The sequence below is a fragment of the Nerophis lumbriciformis genome, linkage group LG03 (genome assembly GCF_033978685.3).
Source record: "Nerophis lumbriciformis linkage group LG03, RoL_Nlum_v2.1, whole genome shotgun sequence".
Classification (NCBI taxonomy): Eukaryota; Metazoa; Chordata; class Actinopteri; order Syngnathiformes; family Syngnathidae; genus Nerophis; species Nerophis lumbriciformis.
In genome coordinates, this window is record NC_084550.2 from 35100212 (window position 1) to 35118968 (window position 18757).

General features: G+C 40.3%; 1 protein-coding gene across 1 annotated transcript in view; it reads right to left on the reverse strand.

The window, feature by feature from the left end:
- Positions 1-518: 518 nt before the first annotated feature.
- Positions 519-18757, reverse strand: part of LOC133583694 (plexin-A2-like) — a 452088-nt gene continuing 433849 nt past the window's right edge. Inside the window, exons 29-32 of the mRNA XM_061937663.2 lie at positions 9649-9818; positions 7575-7787; positions 7350-7500; positions 519-2085 (exon numbers count right to left, since the gene is read on the reverse strand). Of these exons, the coding sequence (XP_061793647.1) occupies positions 1990-2085; positions 7350-7500; positions 7575-7787; positions 9649-9818 (630 nt within the window). The 3' untranslated portion in view covers positions 519-1989. The remainder of the gene's footprint in view (positions 2086-7349; positions 7501-7574; positions 7788-9648; positions 9819-18757) is intronic.

Genomic DNA, 18757 nt, shown 5'->3' on the forward strand with positions numbered 1-18757 from the left:
ACTGAAGACGCCGCACCGATCCGCCTTTCGATCTCACGATCCACTCTTCCCTCCCTCGTGAACAAGACTCCGAGGTACTTGAACTCCTCCACTTGGGGCAAGATCTCCTCCCCAACCCGGAGATGGCACGCCACCCTTTTCCGGGCGAGAACCATGGACTCGGACTTGGAGGTGCTGATTCTCATCCCAGTCGCTTCACACTCGGCTGCGAACCGATCCAGTCGGATCCTGGCCAGATGAAGCCATCAGGACCACATCATCTGCAAAAAGCAGAGACCTAATCCTGCAGCCACCAAACCGGATCCCCTCAACGCCCTGACTGCCCCTAGAAATTCTGTCCATAAAAGTTATGAACAGAATCGGTGACAAAGGGCAGCCTTGGCGGAGTCCAACCCTCACTGGAAACGTGTCCGACTTACTGCCGGCAATGCGGACCAAGCTCTGACACTGATCATACAGGGAGCGGACCGCCAAAATCAGACAGTCCGATACCCCATACTCTCTGAACACTCCCCACAGGACTTCCCGAGGGACACGGTCGAATGCCTTCTCCAAGTCCACAAAGCACATGTAGACTGGTTGGGCAAACTACCATGCACCCTCAAGGACCCTGCCGAGAGTATAGAGCTGGTCCACAGTTCCACGACCAGGACGAAAACCACACTGTTCTTCCTGAATCCGAGGTTCGACTATCCGACGTAGCCTCCTCTCCAGTACACCTGAATAGACCTTACCGGGAAGGCTGAGGAGTGTGATCCCACGATAGTTGGAACACACCCTCCGGTTCCCCTTCTTAAAGAGAGGAACCACCACCCCGGTCTGCCAATCCAGAGGTACCGTCCCCGATATCCACGCGATGCTGCAGAGTCTGGTGGTGAAATCTATCAAAATTAGGGTGGTCCCAAAAAGGAGGGATTTTTCAAATTGACTGTGTGTCGGTTTTAAAAGTGCTCCCCCTCTGGTCAACATATGTAATAACAAGTGTGTGTAAGAAATCGAAATGCACCCCCTAAGGCCAAAATGTATAAAACAAATATGTATATAGAGACATGCTGTAATAACTTGAAGTAAATAATAAAGATTAAAAAACAATTACAAACAAAAAATGCAAAAAATAAACTAAAAGCATTCTTTTTCTCACAGTGGGTCAACTTTTTTCTTATAAAATTGGGAACAAATTATCATATTCTTTCCGTTTCTGTAATATTGCAATATTTTCTTGTAAAATTGTTACTTTTTTATGTAAAATTATTACTTTTTTATGTAAAATTATTACTTTTTTATGTAAAATTATTACTTTTTAATGCAAAATGGCGACATTTGTCATATAAAATTCTGACTTTTATCACAATATTGCCAATTTTGTTGTTGCTCTTGTAAAATAGTGAAGTTTTTTGAGTAAAACTATGACTTTTGTCATAATTTTATGACAAAAGTTAAAGTTAAAAGTTAAAATTATGACTTTTGTCATAATTTTGCCAAGTAAAATTCCGATTATTAGTATAACATTGCTAAAGTTGTAAAGTTTTCTTATAAAATTGTGACTTTTATCGAGTAAAATTACGACTCTTTTCATAAAATTGCCAACATTTTAAGCTTTTCTTGTAAAATTGCGACTGTGATTGAGTAAAATTCCAACTTTTATCATAATACTGCACAAACGTTCAGTTTGTGTAGCATATCTTGTAAAATTTTGACTTGCGTTGAGTAAAATGATGACTCTTTTTATAATACTACCAAAATACCTTTTTCTTGTGAAATTCCATATCATTTTTCACAACAAGCTTTTTTATATTTGCATAGTATGCATATATTATTAATGTTGTAAATACAAATCTTTATATATCTAGAAAGGGTGGTCCTAAAGAGGTAGGCATTTTTCGGAGGTCTCAAGAAGGCAACAAATACAAGAATATGTGTGTGAGTGTGTGTGTAGGTGTGTGTGTGTGTGTGTGTGTGTGTGCGTGCATGTATGTCGGCGCGTGCGTCTCAGCTCTCGGCAGACATGGCTGAGATGATCTGCTCCACTTTATATGCCAGTTTCTGCTTCTGGGCCTGTTCGTCCTGCTCCAGCGCCTCCGTGATCTAACACACACACACACACACACACACACACACACACACACACACACACACACACACACACACACACACACACGCACACACAGTTAGCAAGCACACAAACCGAAACCAAGAGATGAGCATTCTTTAGCCAGTCATATAGTCCAGTTTGACATTATTCATGAGTCGTGTTTTTAATGTTGTCACTTGTGCCACTCGACCTTTGAGCTTTTATTTTGTAGTACGCTGCACCGCGAATGTTTGCCAACTCTTATCAGAGGGCACACATGCTTGCAGCCACTGTGGTGTCCAGCCAGTCCAGCTGTGGGAGGCATCCTAGCGCCAACCATGGGACCCAGCTCATTTGGGTGAAGACCTTGACCAGTTGTACCAATTCCAATTGATTTTTGGCGTCAAAATATCACTTCCTTAAAATGAATTATTAATAAGAATATGTACTCGCTGTTCCTTTTGTCTAAACGCCGCACGGAGTTTCAGGACGGGGAGACGATCAAAAGCACCAAAACAACCCTGCGAGCTTACCATCTAGCTAGCTTACTTGTCGCCTGCTTAACCATTAATTGAACTTGCAAGGATTCACAGCACAGCAACTACCTATATGACCCATCCAAACAACCTTCCCTAGTCATGGTGCAGGAAATAAAAAATTAACCAGCACAAAAAAAAGTCAACACACACGATGACACACAACACAACCTGCTCATTGAACTCTGTGGATATCATTAAAAAAAAAACGTCCCAATCAGCATAAACAAAACAAATATCTAAATCACCACCATTTAAATCCACTACACAGGATGATGGGGAAAAATGCTAAAAACTCTCTCCACACTTGTCCATGTTTGGCACATTTGAACTGCTCGATATTTCTGTTTTTATTACAAAACTTTAAGGAGGTCATCACGGAAGTAAACTAGGTAGACTTTGGACTGTCACATAGATAGATAGATAGATAGTACTTTATTGATTATATCAATTATATATCTGTTATATTATTATAATACTATGTACTCATATGTATAGGCTTTATATACGTATATGTATATAGATATGTGTATATGTATGTATGTGTGTGTATATGTATATATATATATTAGGGGTGTAACGGTACGTGTATTTGTATTGAACCGTTTCAGTACGGGGGGTTCGGTTCGGAGTTTCCACAGGAACATATTAAGTAGCGCACTGCACGGACGGACATAAGTAGCGTACCACACGTTGTGTAAACAATGCACACCGAGGCACAACACTGGTGTAACGCAGGTGTCAAATACTCACTTTTGTGGAGACTTTTAGGCTCTTGAGAACTGCACGCTCTCCCTAGTCACGTGACCGCCGCGGTCCAATCAGCTGTGCTTATGTGGCCAGTAAACAGGACGTGAGGGGAGACAGATTGTATTTCTGCTCGAGGTAGGTTTTTATTCTCGTTTTCACCCAAAATATTATGCTGACGGGATTCTAAACTAAATGCCTATTTGTTAACTTTATAGAGCCGACTACCAGCGTCGGATTTGTTGTCATTAAGCTGTGTGTGACTGTAGAAGCGGAGTTGGTGAGTCCATGTTTATGAAAATATATTAGTCTTTCTTCCATTGTTTCATTACAACAGTCTTTGTGGCATATTTCTCAATCGTCCATATACATCAGGGGTGTCAAAGTCAAATACAGAGTGGGCCAAAATGTAAAACTGAACCAAGCCGCGGGCCAAGGTTGAACAAATTAACCTTTTAATAGGGACCCAAACAAGTTTTGCATTGAATATTGAACAAGCAAGGCTTATATAACTTTATCGTGACATGCAAAATCGCGTTTCAAATAATAATAATAATAATTAAAATATATCACTGGCATATCAAATACAATTTAAATAAACATGTAATGCCTCTTTTCTATTTGCAGCCTTCTGAGGTAAATATCAACATTAACTTTTTCCACAGGCTAATAAATGTGAAAATAAAATAACAATGAATAAACCAACCATTCAGGACTTTAAACTGCTCAGTTTGCAACACACTGATCTAATCTGATGTGCCCAAGCCAGATACCTGCCATCTTTTCTTGGATGCTAGTTCATTAATGTCGGGGCTCAGGCTTTGAGCTGAGGCAACCTTTATTATCCAACGAAGGTGTTCATCAGTCATTATATCTCGTAGTCCAGTGGACCCCAACCTTTTTGTAGCTGCAGACCGGTCAACGCTTGAAAAATATTTATTTTTATTTTTTATTTTTATAAAGAAATACAATCATGTGTGCTTACGGACTGTATCCCTGCAGACTGTATTGATATACATTGATATATAATGTATATATTGTGTTTTTATGTTGCTTTAATAAAATAAAAAACTTTTTTTCTTGTGCGGCCCGGTACCAATCGGCGGTCCGCGGCCCGGTGGTTGGGGACCACTGTCGTAGTCCACCCGGATCACAGTCTTGGGGGCGTGCCTTAAAGGCACTGGCTTTAGCGTCCTCTACGAGCTGTCGTCACGTCCGCTTTTCATTCATTCTAACAACGTGCCGGCCCAGTCAGACGATATGTGCGACTTCTAAATGCCATGCATACTTGATCAACAGCCATACAGGTCACACTGAGGGTGGCCGTATAAACAACTGTAACACTGTTAGAAATATGCGCCACTCTGTGAACCCACACCAAACAAGAATGGCAAACACATTTCGGGAGAACATCCGCACCGTAACACAACATAAACACAACAGAACAAATACCCAGAACCCTTTGCAGTATTAACTCTTCCGGGACGCTACAAAATACACCCCCGCTACCACCAAACCCCCCACACACATCTCATTTCTGTACACTGCTGCTGGAATTTGAATTTTTCTAAGAGAACTCTCCTGAAGGAATCAATAAAGTAATATCTATCTATCTATCTATCTATCTATCTATCTATCTATCTATCTATCTATCTATCTGACCGAATTGTATAGGTCATATTTATGCTGCTAATGGTTATTTTAGCACTTTATTTATGATTCTGACATGTATGTTGATTTATATTGTACTATATTGAGGAAAAAACTAGACCCTGTTCTAAATACTTTATAATGCAATTAGTGTTATTTAATAAAGATATTTGATTTGTGTACACATTGATTTATAAGGATGGTCCTGGTTCTTACACAGGCCGGGCTTCTCTTTATGATGGCGAGCTAAGGAAAAAAAGCATCTAGTCCGAGGATCGTTCTTGGGAGATTCCAGCCAGGAACCCCACCACCTGTTCTGTCTGGGCTGGTAGGAGGCTCTCGAGCCAACCCTCTACACATTTTCACCCTTAACCTGCAGCACATGGACTGTACTGCTTTACTCTCCAAAACCTTTCTCCAAGAACTGTATAATCTTTGCTGAGATTTAAACAAGATCCAGAGACACTAAATAATTGAATTGGAACACACATAGAGCTATTTCTATTTTTGGGCAGAATTATTATGGTGTTCCAACGTTAAAAGGATAAAGCCATTGTTTACAAATTTGGTAAATAAATAACCAAAAAATCTATACTTTGTTGTTTTCTTACTATACCGAAAATGAACCGAACCGTGACCTCTAAACCGATGTACGTACCGAACCGAGATTTTTGTGTACCGTTACACCATTAATAAAAATGTGTGCGTGTATATGTATTTATGTGTATATACAGCAGTGACGTGCAGTCACTAGAGGCAGGTGAGACGGGGCCTCACCTGCCATCATGGAAAAAAAAAATGTAAAAAGAAAAAAAAAAAATTAAATTGTTATATGTATCCAGTGATTATACTATAAAGTTATTTTCCATTTAACTTCACCAGTTTTAGATTATTTTTATTCAAAATCGCTGAATTTTCACATTTGCCGTTCAAATACTGAGAAGAGACGGTGCGGTGATCAGCAGCCAGTCGAGGCGCGTCACTCAGTGCCTCAACATGGACGGACTCGGCTAACTGCTGGTCTACTGTGCAGTGAGACCGTATTGCTATATGAATTATATTATACATTTCCATAGTTTAGTTAGCTGAGGTATATAATGTACAGTGTATTTTGTCAACAACTGTATGTGTGTAAAGTATTTCTTGTGCTGAGCGATCATAAAACTGCTGCGAAGACGCACTGTGTGAGGCTTGCGTAATCCCGCCTCCTGGTGCCGGTTAATGCACCTCCGCCGCAGACTGCCCCGACGGGAACGCCACACCAACCAAAGCCCACACCCAAACCCTCCACGTGCAAGACCGAATCCACCCAAAAAAAGTCACTTAACAAGAAGCCAAAAAGTGCAAAAACAACATTGCTCGCGCCGGAGGAGCCGTGAACGACTGCAGGGACACAACATTAGGTACACCTGCAGACTGCAGCACGGATTTCATATTTCATTCATTCACAACTCCTCCAACACGAACACCACTGTTCCCGCACTTATAAGTAAAGGTAAGACCATAATAACGTTTTTTTTATTAAATGTGCTTTTTTGTGTGCTACAGTTTGTATGTGTAAAGTTAAAGTTAAGTTAAAGTACCAATGATTGTCACACACACACTCGGTGTGGTGAAATTTGTCCTCTGCATTTGACCCATCCTCTTGCTCACCCCCTGGGATGTGAGGGGAGCAGTGGGTAGCAGCGGAGCCGCGCCCGGGAATAATTGTTGGTGATTTAACCCCCAATTCCAACCCTTGATGCTGAGTGCCAAGCAGGGAAGAATGCTGGTATGAGCTTTTAAACATAACCCGTTAACTGCTGCCAATCAAATGGTGAATAAGATACTCTTTAGGGTTCATATGTTTGTAAATCTGACTGTGATGAAGTCAGTGCCTCACCAGCCATCAACCTCACCGCACGTCACTGATATATATATATACGTGTATATATGTGTGTGTATGTATATATGTGTGTGTATATATATATGTGTGTGTATATATATATATATATATACATACACACACATATATACCTACACATTTTTATATACATATACATATATATATATATATATATATATATATATATATATATATATATATATATATATATATATATATATATATATATATATATATATATATATATGTATATATTATACACACACACGGTTTCCTGAGTTGTTAGCATGCATGTTATAGAATGTGACATTTTCCATGATAATAATGTTCGTAGCACCTTCACCAATTCCTAGAATTATTTTCACTATATTGAAACTGTCCTCCTCCATGCGTGCTTTAAAGGTCAGTGAAGACTTGCAGCACAGTGAAAATGTGAGTGACTTCATCACATTCTCCTCACCTCCTGGCTGTATTTGCCCACGTAGGTGTAGATCTCGTGGAGGGCGCTGAGCGCGTTGAACTCGCTGGAGTGTAGGCGCGCCTGCTCGGCCAAGTAGGCATTCATGTCCTGGTCGCTGATGGCGGGCAAGCGGCTGATGTCGGCGTAGTACCTGCCAGCAGACGGGACACACTGTGGGTGTGTTGCATGCTTTTCTTCACGCTAGTTGAGGAGACACGGGTGTACCTTTCTACCCAGCTTTTGTAATGCGGGATGTCCTTGGCGTAGAGGAGCTTGGTGGAGGGCGAGTCCTTGCCCAGGCGGTGCTCTGAGGTGGAGCAGGAGTCCATGAAGGTCTGGGCCACCACGGACAGGCAAGCGTCCGTGATGCTGCTCTTGTGGATGTCGAACACAAACTGCGGGTTCTTGATCACGTTCACCCAGAAGCGTAGAGGAAGGCTATGATGAGAGAGTTATTCTTTTCAGTGCACAATCATTTTAGAATTCACACTCATGACTATAAGTCAGGGCTTTTCAACTAGCGGCCCGGAGATTTTTTCATTTGGCCCGCCGAACATCACCCAAATAGACTGGATGAATTTGCTCAAAACAGGGTTGCAGTATGCAGTACGCCCGCCACACCACAGGGGGCAACAGCGAAGTATATGTTGAGTTGAGTTGAGTTGAGTTTGTGTTTATTTCGAACATGCATGCATACAACATGATGCATCACAATTTCCAGTTTCTCTATTCAACGTTCTCTATTTAATATGTGTCACAATTAGAGATGTCCGATAATATCGGACTGCCGATATTATCGGTAGATAAATGCTTTAAAATGTGATATCGGAAATTATCGGTATCGGTTTCAAAAAGTAAAATGTATGACTTTTTAAAACGTGGTGATATCCTTTACACACTGATGTCGCTTGTTGATGCAGTACAGCCTAAGGGATCAAAGGTCACCGGCTTAGGTGCTTACGTGCAGTGATTTCTCCAGATTCTCTGAACCCTTTGATGATATTACGGAGCGTAGATGGTGAAATCCCTAAATTCTTTGCAATAGCTGGTTGAGAAAGGTTTTTCTTAAACTGATCAACAATTTGCTCACACATTTGTTGACAAAGTGGTGACCCTCGCCCCATCCTTGTTTGTGAATGACTGAGCATTTCATGGAATCTACTTTTATACCCAATCATGGCACCCACCTGTTCCCAATTTGCCTGCACACCTGTGGGATGTTCCAAATAAGTGTTTGATGAGCATTCCTCAACTTTTTTAGTATTTATTGCCACCTTTCCCAACTTCTTTGTCACGTGTTACTGGCATCAAATTCTAAATATAATGACTATTTGCAAAAAAATATACATATGTATCAGTTTGAACATCAAATATGTTGTCTTTGTAGCATATTCAACTGAATATGGGTTGAAAATGATTTGCAAATCATTGTATTCCGTTTATATTTACATCTAACACAATTCCCCAACTCATATGGAAACGGGGTTTGTAAAACAAGCACATTGTTTTTATTTTTTTATGCATTATAATTTGTAAACAAATGCTAGCAAAAGTCAGCTTACAAAGGAGCCTATGCAAGTTGCAATATTCCATCTATAAAACACTCAAAAATCATTTAACTTTTTATATACAAATAAGTATGTATGTATGTATGTAGTGTAATATTTACGTAGTTTGGTCATTTTATGCATACGACGACGCATTCATTTCATCACATTGATCACTTTTTCCTTCAACAACACTGACTAACTCACGGTAGACTTCATGAGAGCCGACAGACATAATAAAATAACCCCTACTGTACAATGTCTGCTCTCGCTGCGATGCCGACTGTTAGAATGTTGATAAATTCCAGTTTAGACGAAGAATTAATCGTAATCCTCGTAAAAATCAAGTGATTCTTTGGTGTACCACTAGATGGAGCCATAACACAGTTTGAGAATCACTGACCTAGAATGAACTTTCACCAGCTCAGAGGCGAGAGAGCAGCTCACCAGCTTGTGATGTCAATATAGCAGCATAAGCTAGTTACCTCTCTGTGATCAATATGCCGCTAAATGTAGGTCTTTAACTTTAGCGCTTATCATAAGAATATCCCTAATAGTTGGATAATATTCAGGTCAAAACAAAAAAAAAGTGCAGTTCCCCTTTAAGACTTACAATATTAGAGGCAATAAGGTCTCGTCTCTGCAAGAAAGAGCTTCTCTTGTGTTGACGCTTCACTTCATCAACTAAAGACCTCCTAATAACTTTGACCTAAGTTTTATGCGTCCTCCATTCAGGCCGCCTCCCCTCTCACCAGTTGCTCTTCCAAGTATGGCGGACATCGGTGTCGTGGATGTCGTGTCGGTCGGCCTGTTCGTCCAGGAAATCGAACATGTACTTGATGGCTAGCGGCAGGGAGGTGCCTCGGCACACGGTGCTGAACAGGGTCTCAAACAAGTCGTCCACAAATTTCTGCAGCGTGCCCTGAAGAAGACATGCAAGGAGTTGCGTGATATGTTAATATATAAAATATGCTAAGACAACAACAACAACAAAACAGGACAGGGGACGATGGCTTCCTGTGCACTTAAGATGTGACTAAGGTTTTACTACTTACGTATAAAATACTACACGGCATACTTGCCAACCTTGAGACCTCCGATTTCGGGAGGTGGGGGGGGGTGGGTTGGGGCGTGGTTAGGGGCGCGATTAAGAAGTTAGAAGTATATTTACAGCTAGAATTCACCAAGTCAAGTATTTCATATATAAATATATATATATATATATATATATATATATATATATATATATATATATATATATATATATATATATATATATATATATATATATATATACACACACATATATATATATATATATATATATGTATATAAACTGTATATATATATATATATATATATATATGTATATAATAAATACTTGACTTTCAGTGAATTCTAGCTATATATATATATATATATATATATATATATATATATATATATATATATATATATATATATATATATATATATTTATTTATTTTAATATATATATATATATATATATATATATATATATATATATATATAGCTAGAATAGCTTTATATATATATATAAGAAGTCTGGGCTTCCCTGCTTAGGCTGCTGCCCCCGCGACCCGACCTCGGATAAGCGGAAGAAGATGGATGGATGGATGGATGGATGGATATATATATATATAAATTGGCAGCACGGTGGAAGAGAGGTTAGTGCATCTGCCTCACAATACGAAGGTCCTGAGTAGTCTTGGGTTCAATCCCGGGCTCGGGATCTTTCTGTGTGGAGTTTGCATGTTCTCCCCGTGACTGCGTGGGTTCCCTCCGGGTACTCCGGCTTCCTCCCACCTCCAAAGACATGCACCTGGGGATAGATTGATTGGCAACACTAAATTGGCCCTAGTGTGTGGATGTGAGTGTGAATGTTGTCTGTCTATCTGTGTTGGCCTTGTGATGAGGTGGCGACTTGTCCAGGGTGTACACCGCCTTCCGCCCGATTGAAGCTGAGATAGGCTCCAGCACCCCCCGCGACCCCAAAAAGGGAATAAGCGGTAGAAAATGGATGGATGGATGGATATATATAAATAAAATAAATACTTGAATTTCAGTGTTCATTTACTTACACATATACACACACATAACACTCATCTACTCATTGTTGTACTTGAAAGTGCAATTCATTGCAGCCAGTAGCACAGCCTTTGAAGGAGCATAGGTGTGGGCAGCATCTGTGAAATTTAATTTGCAGGAAAGGAGTGAGTTAAGGGTTGAATTGTCCATCCGTGTTCTATTCTCTGTCACTATTTTTCTAACCATGCTGAACACCCTCTCTGATGATGCATTGCTGTGTGGCACGCACAAAAGTGCTTTCATCAAATGCACTAGTCTGGAATCTTCCATCTCTCCCTAGCATGGCCCAAAACAGGTCAATCCTTGCTTCTTGAGGAAGATCTTCACTGCCTGCAATGTTCCCTCTAATTGTTCATGTGTGTGAGCAAACACAAAAACTCCCTGAGCATTCAGTGGAGCCCATGTGAGCAACATCACACGTGGCAATACCAGCAGCACACCTGTCTCAAACCAATCTTTTATAATCACACTCAAATGAGAGGAGTCATTTTCATGAGATTATTTAGTAATATTAGTGATTTGGCCCACTTGTAATGAAAATAAATAAATATTGTTTCTCATAAGCTATGGATTAGTATTGTACAATATGTCTGGGTGGGGGTCCTGCTTTGGAAATCATTTGTACCCCTTTCAGATCACATTTAGTTGCCCTTAAACATCCTCATGAAATGAAATGTAAGCATAGGATGAAGTGTACATTCCTGTAACTTTCTCTAGTAACAGCATTCCATGATTAATATCAATAAATTAACATTAATAATAAATGACAGTAGAATAAGCACACGTATGACTGAGGAGTCATAGTGTAACTTTGTGTGGTGTTTGAGTTGTCCGACTTTTTGTGTGGCCATAAACACACCAGTGGCTTAGTGGTATGCGTGTTGGTGACTGATGACAAGTTGGTATTGATCTGGTTTGTACGGCAGAAAATGACTAGTTTTTCGAGATATAAGTTTTTTACTCATGTTTTTGGTGTGGTTATGGCCCAATATAAACAGTTTTGCTCAATAAAGTGATTTATATAATTCCTGTCCTCGAAGCATCTCGTAACGATGTTGACTAACACCGTTATGGCCTCTTGTTGTCACTGTCAACAACTGGGGGAGGGGGGGGGGGCACAGATTCGGTGACCACAGATGTTGCGCTAGCTGTCCAAAGTCGGGACCCTGGGTGGACCACTCATCTGTGCATTAGTTGGGGACGTCTCTGCGCTGCTGACCTGTCTCCACTCAAGATGATCTCCTGCTGGCCCCACTATGGACTGGACTCTCACATTATTATGATAGATCCACTATGGAATGGATTCTCACACAATTATGTTAGATCTACTATGGACTGGACTATCACAATATTATGCTAGATCCACTATGGACTGGACTCTCACTATTATGTTAGATCCACTATGGACTGGACTCTCACTATTGTGGTAGATCCACTATGGACAGGACTCTCACACTATTATGTTAGATCCACTACGGACTGGACTCTCACATTATTATGTTAGATCCACTATGGACTAGACTCTCTCACTATTATGTTAGATCCACTATGGACTGGACTCTCACAATATTATGCTAGATCCACTATGGACTGGACTGTCACTATTATGTTAGATCCACTATGGACTGGACTCTCACACTATTATGTTAGATCCACTATGGACTGGACTCTCACACTATTATGTTAGATCCACTATGGACTGGACTCTCACACTATTATGTTAGATACACTATGGACTGGACTCTCACTATTGTGTTAGATCCACTATGGACTGGACTCTCACTATTATGTTAGATCCACTATGGACAGGACTCTCACTATTATGTTAGATCCACTATGGACAGGACTCTCACTATTATGTTAGATCCACTATGGACTGGACTCTCACATTATTATGTTAGATCCACTATGGACTGGACTCTCACATTATTATGCTAGATCCACTATGGACTGGACTCTCACACTATTATGTTAGATCCACTACGGACTGGACTCTCACTATTATGTTAGATCCACTATGGACTAGACTCTCACACTATTATGTTAGATCCACTATGGACTGGACTCTCACATTATTATGTTAGATCCACTATGGACTGGACTCTCCCTATTATGTTAGATCCACTATGGACTGGACTCTCACTAGTATGTTAGATCCACTATGGACTGGACTCTCACTATTATGTTATGTCCACTATGGACTGGACTCTCACTATTGTGTTAGATCCACTATTGACTGGACTCTCAAACTATTATGTTCGATCCACTACGGACTGGACTCTCACATTATTATGTTAGATCAACTATGGACTGGACTCTCACTAGTATGTTAGATCCACTATGGACTGGACTCTCACTATTATGTAAAATCCACTATGGACTGGACTCTCACTATTGTGTTAGATCCACTATGGACTGGACTCTCACCCTATTATGTTAGATCCACTATGGAATGGACTCTCACACTATTATGTTAGATCCACTACGGACTGGACTCTCACTATTATGTTAGATCCACTATGGACTGGACTCTCACTATTATGTTAGATCCACTATGGACTGGACTCTCACTATTGTGTTAGATCCACTATGGACTGGACTCTCACACAATTATGTTAGATCCACTATGGACTGGACTCTTACACTATTATGTTAGATCCACTACGGACTGGACTCTCAAATTATTATGTTAGATCCACTATGGACTAGACTCTCTCACTATTATGTTAGATCCACTATGGACTGGACTCTCACACTATTATGTTGGATCCACTATGGACTGGGCTCTCACTATTATGTTAGATCCACTATGGACTGGACTCTCACATTATTATGGTAGATCCACTATGGACTGGATTCTCACACAATTATGTTAGATCCACTATGGACTGGGCTCTCACTATTATGTTAGATCCACTATGGACTGGACTCTCACACTATTATGCTAGATCCCCTATGGACTGGACTCTCACAATATTATGCTAGATCCACTATGGACTGGGCTCTCACATTATGTTAGATCCACTATGGACTGAACTCTCACACTATTATGCTAGATCCACTATGGACTGGACTCTCACACTATTATGTTAGATCCACTATGGACTGGACTCTCACATTATTATGCTAGATCCACTATGGACTGAACTCTCACATTATTATGCTAGATCCACTATGGACTGGACTCTCACATTATTATGATAGATCCACTATGGAATGGATTCTCACACAATTATGTTAGATCTACTATGGACTGGACTATCACAATATTATGCTAGATCCACTATGGACTGGACTCTCACTATTATGTTAGATCCACTATGGACTGGACTCTCACTATTGTGGTAGATCCACTATGGACAGGACTCTCACACTATTATGTTAGATCCACTACGGACTGGACTCTCACATTATTATGTTAGATCCACTATGGACTAGACTCTCTCACTATTATGTTAGATCCAGTATGGACTGGACTCTCACAATATTATGCTAGATCCACTATGGACTGGACTGTCACTATTATGTTAGATCCACTATGGACTGGACTCTCACACTATTATGTTAGATCCACTATGGACTGGACTCTCACACTATTATGTTAGATCCACTATGGACTGGACTCTCACACTATTATGTTAGATACACTATGGACTGGACTCTCACTATTGTGTTAGATCCACTATGGACTGGACTCTCACTATTATGTTAGATCCACTATGGACAGGACTCTCACTATTATGTTAGATCCACTATGGACAGGACTCTCACTATTATGTTAGATCCACTATGGACTGGACTCTCACATTATTATGTTAGATCCACTATGGACTGGACTCTCACATTATTATGCTAGATCCACTATGGACTGGACTCTCACACTATTATGTTAGATCCACTACGGACTGGACTCTCACTATTATGTTAGATCCACTATGGACTAGACTCTCACACTATTATGTTAGATCCACTATGGACTGGACTCTCAAATTATTATGTTAGATCCACTATGGACTGGACTCTCCCTATTATGTTAGATCCACTATGGACTGGACTCTCACTAGTATGTTAGATCCACTATGGACTGGACTCTCACTATTATGTTATGTCCACTATGGACTGGACTCTCACTATTGTGTTAGATCCACTATTGACTGGACTCTCAAACTATTATGTTCGATCCACTACGGACTGGACTCTCACATTATTATGTTAGATCAACTATGGACTGGACTCTCACTAGTATGTTAGATCCACTATGGACTGGACTCTCACTATTATGTAAAATCCACTATGGACTGGACTCTCACTATTGTGTTAGATCCACTATGGACTGGACTCTCACCCTATTATGTTAGATCCACTATGGAATGGACTCTCACACTATTATGTTAGATCCACTACGGACTGGACTCTCACTATTATGTTAGATCCACTATGGACTGGACTCTCACTATTATGTTAGATCCACTATGGACTGGACTCTCACTATTGTGTTAGATCCACTATGGACTGGACTCTCACACAATTATGTTAGATCCACTATGGACTGGACTCTCACACTATTATGTTAGATCCACTACGGACTGGACTCTCAAATTATTATGTTAGATCCACTATGGACTAGACTCTCTCACTATTATGTTAGATCCACTATGGACTGGACTCTCACACTATTATGTTGGATCCACTATGGACTGGGCTCTCACTATTATGTTAGATCCACTATGGACTGGACTCTCACATTATTATGGTAGATCCACTATGGACTGGATTCTCACACAATTATGTTAGATCCACTATGGACTGGGCTCTCACTATTATGTTAGATCCACTATGGACTGGACTCTCCGACTATTATGCTAGATCCCCTATGGACTGGACTCTCACAATATTATGCTAGATCCACTATGGACTGGACTCTCACATTATGTTAGATCCACTATGGACTGAACTCTCACACTATTATGCTAGATCCACTATGGACTGGACTCTCACACTATTATGTTAGATCCACTATGGACTGGACTCTCACATTATTATGCTAGATCCACTATGGACTGAACTCTCACATTATTATGCTAGATCCACTATGGACTGGACTCTCACATTATTATGATAGATCCACTATGGAATGGATTCTCACACAATTATGTTAGATCTACTATGGACTGGACTATCACAATATTATGCTAGATCCACTATGGACTGGACTCTCACTATTATGTTAGATCCACTATGGACTGGACTCTCACTATTGTGGTAGATCCACTATGGACAGGACTCTCACACTATTATGTTAGATCCACTACGGACTGGACTCTCACATTATTATGTTAGATCCACTATGGACTAGACTCTCTCACTATTATGTTAGATCCACTATGGACTGGACTCTCACAATATTATGCTAGATCCACTATGGACTGGACTGTCACTATTATGTTAGATCCACTATGGACTGGACTCTCACACTATTATGTTAGATCCACTATGGACTGGACTCTCACACTATTATGTTAGATCCAGTATGGACTGGACTCTCACACTATTATGTTAGATACACTATGGACTGGACTCTCACTATTGTGTTAGATCCACTATGGACTGGACTCTCACTATTATGTTAGATCCACTATGGACAGGACTCTCACTATTATGTTAGATCCACTATGGACAGGACTCTCACTATTATGTTAGATCCACTATGGACTGGACTCTCACATTATTATGTTAGATCCACTATGGACTGGACTCTCACATTATTATGCTAGATCCACTATGGACTGGACTCTCACACTATTATGTTAGATCCACTACGGACTGGACTCTCACTATTATGTTAGATCCACTATGGACTAGACTCTCACACTATTATGTTAGATCCACTACGGACTGGACTCTCACATTATTATGTTAGATCCACTATGGACTGGACTCTCCCTATTATGTTAGATCCACTATGGACTGGACTCTCACTAATATGTTAGATCCACTATGGACTGGACTCTCACTATTATGTTAGATCCACTATGGACTGGACTCTCACTATTGTGTTAGATCCACTATTGACTGGACTCTCAAACTATTATGTTCGATCCACTACAGACTGGACTCTCACATTATTATGTTAGATCAACTATGGACTGGACTCTCACTAGTATGTTAGATCCACTATGGACTGGACTCTCACTATTATGTAAGATCCACTATGGACTGGACTCTCACTATTGTGTTAGATCCACTATGGACTGGACTCTCACCCTATTATGTTAGATCCACTATGGAATGGACTCTCACACTATTATGTTAGATCCACTACGGACTGGACCCTCACTATTATGTTAGATCCACTATGGACTGGACTCTCACTATTTTGATAGATCCACTATGGACTGGACTCTCACACAATTATGTTATATCCACTATGGACTGGACTCTCACACTATTATGTTAGATCCACTACGGACTGGACTCTCAAATTATTATGTTAGATCCACTATGGACTAGACTCTCTCACTATTATGTTAGATCCACTATGGACTGGACTCTCACACTATTATGTTGGATCCACTATGGACTGGGCTCTCACTATTATGTTAGATCCACTATGGACTGGACTCTCACATTATTATGGTAGATCCACTATGGACTGGATTCTCACACAATTATGTTAGATCCACTATGGACTGGGCTCTCACTATTATGTTAGATCCACTATGGACTGGACTCTCACACTATTATGCTAGATCCCCTATGGACTGGACTCTCACAATATTATGCTAGTTCCACTATTAACTGGACTCTCACATTATTATGCTAGATCCACTATGGACTGAATTCTCACATTATTATGCTAGATCCACTATGGACTGGACTCTCACACTATTATGTTATATCCACTATGGACTGGGCTCTCACTATTATGTTAGATCCACTATGGACTGGACTCTCACACTATTATGCTAGATCCACTATGGACTGGACTCTCACACTATTATGTTAGATCCACTATGGACTGGACTCTCACATTATTATGCTAGATCCACTATGGACTGAACTCTCACATTATTATGCTAGATCCACTATGGACTGGACTCTCACATTATTATGATAGATCCACTATGGAATGGATTCTCACACAATTATGTTAGATCTACTATGGACTGGACTATCACAATATTATGCTAGATCCACTATGGACTGGACTCTCACTATTATGTTAGATCCACTATGGACTGGACTCTCACTATTGTGGTAGATCCACTATGGACAGGACTCTCACACTATTATGTTAGATCCACTACGGACTGGACTCTCACATTATTATGTTAGATCCACTATGGACTAGACTCTCTCACTATTATGTTAGATCCACTATGGACTGGACTCTCACAATATTATGCTAGATCCACTATGGACTGGACTGTCACTATTATGTTAGATCCACTATGGACTGGACTCTCACACTATTATGTTAGATCAACTATGGACTGGACTCTCACACTATTATGTTAGATCCACTATGGACTGGACTCTCACACTATTATGTTAGATACACTATGGACTGGACTCTCACTATTGTGTTAGATCCACTATGGACTGGACTCTCACTATTATGTTAGATCCACTATGGACAGGACTCTCACTATTATGTTAGATCCACTATGGACAGGACTCTCACTATTATGTTAGATCCACTATGGACTGGACTCTCACATTATTATGTTAGATCCACTATGGACTGGACTC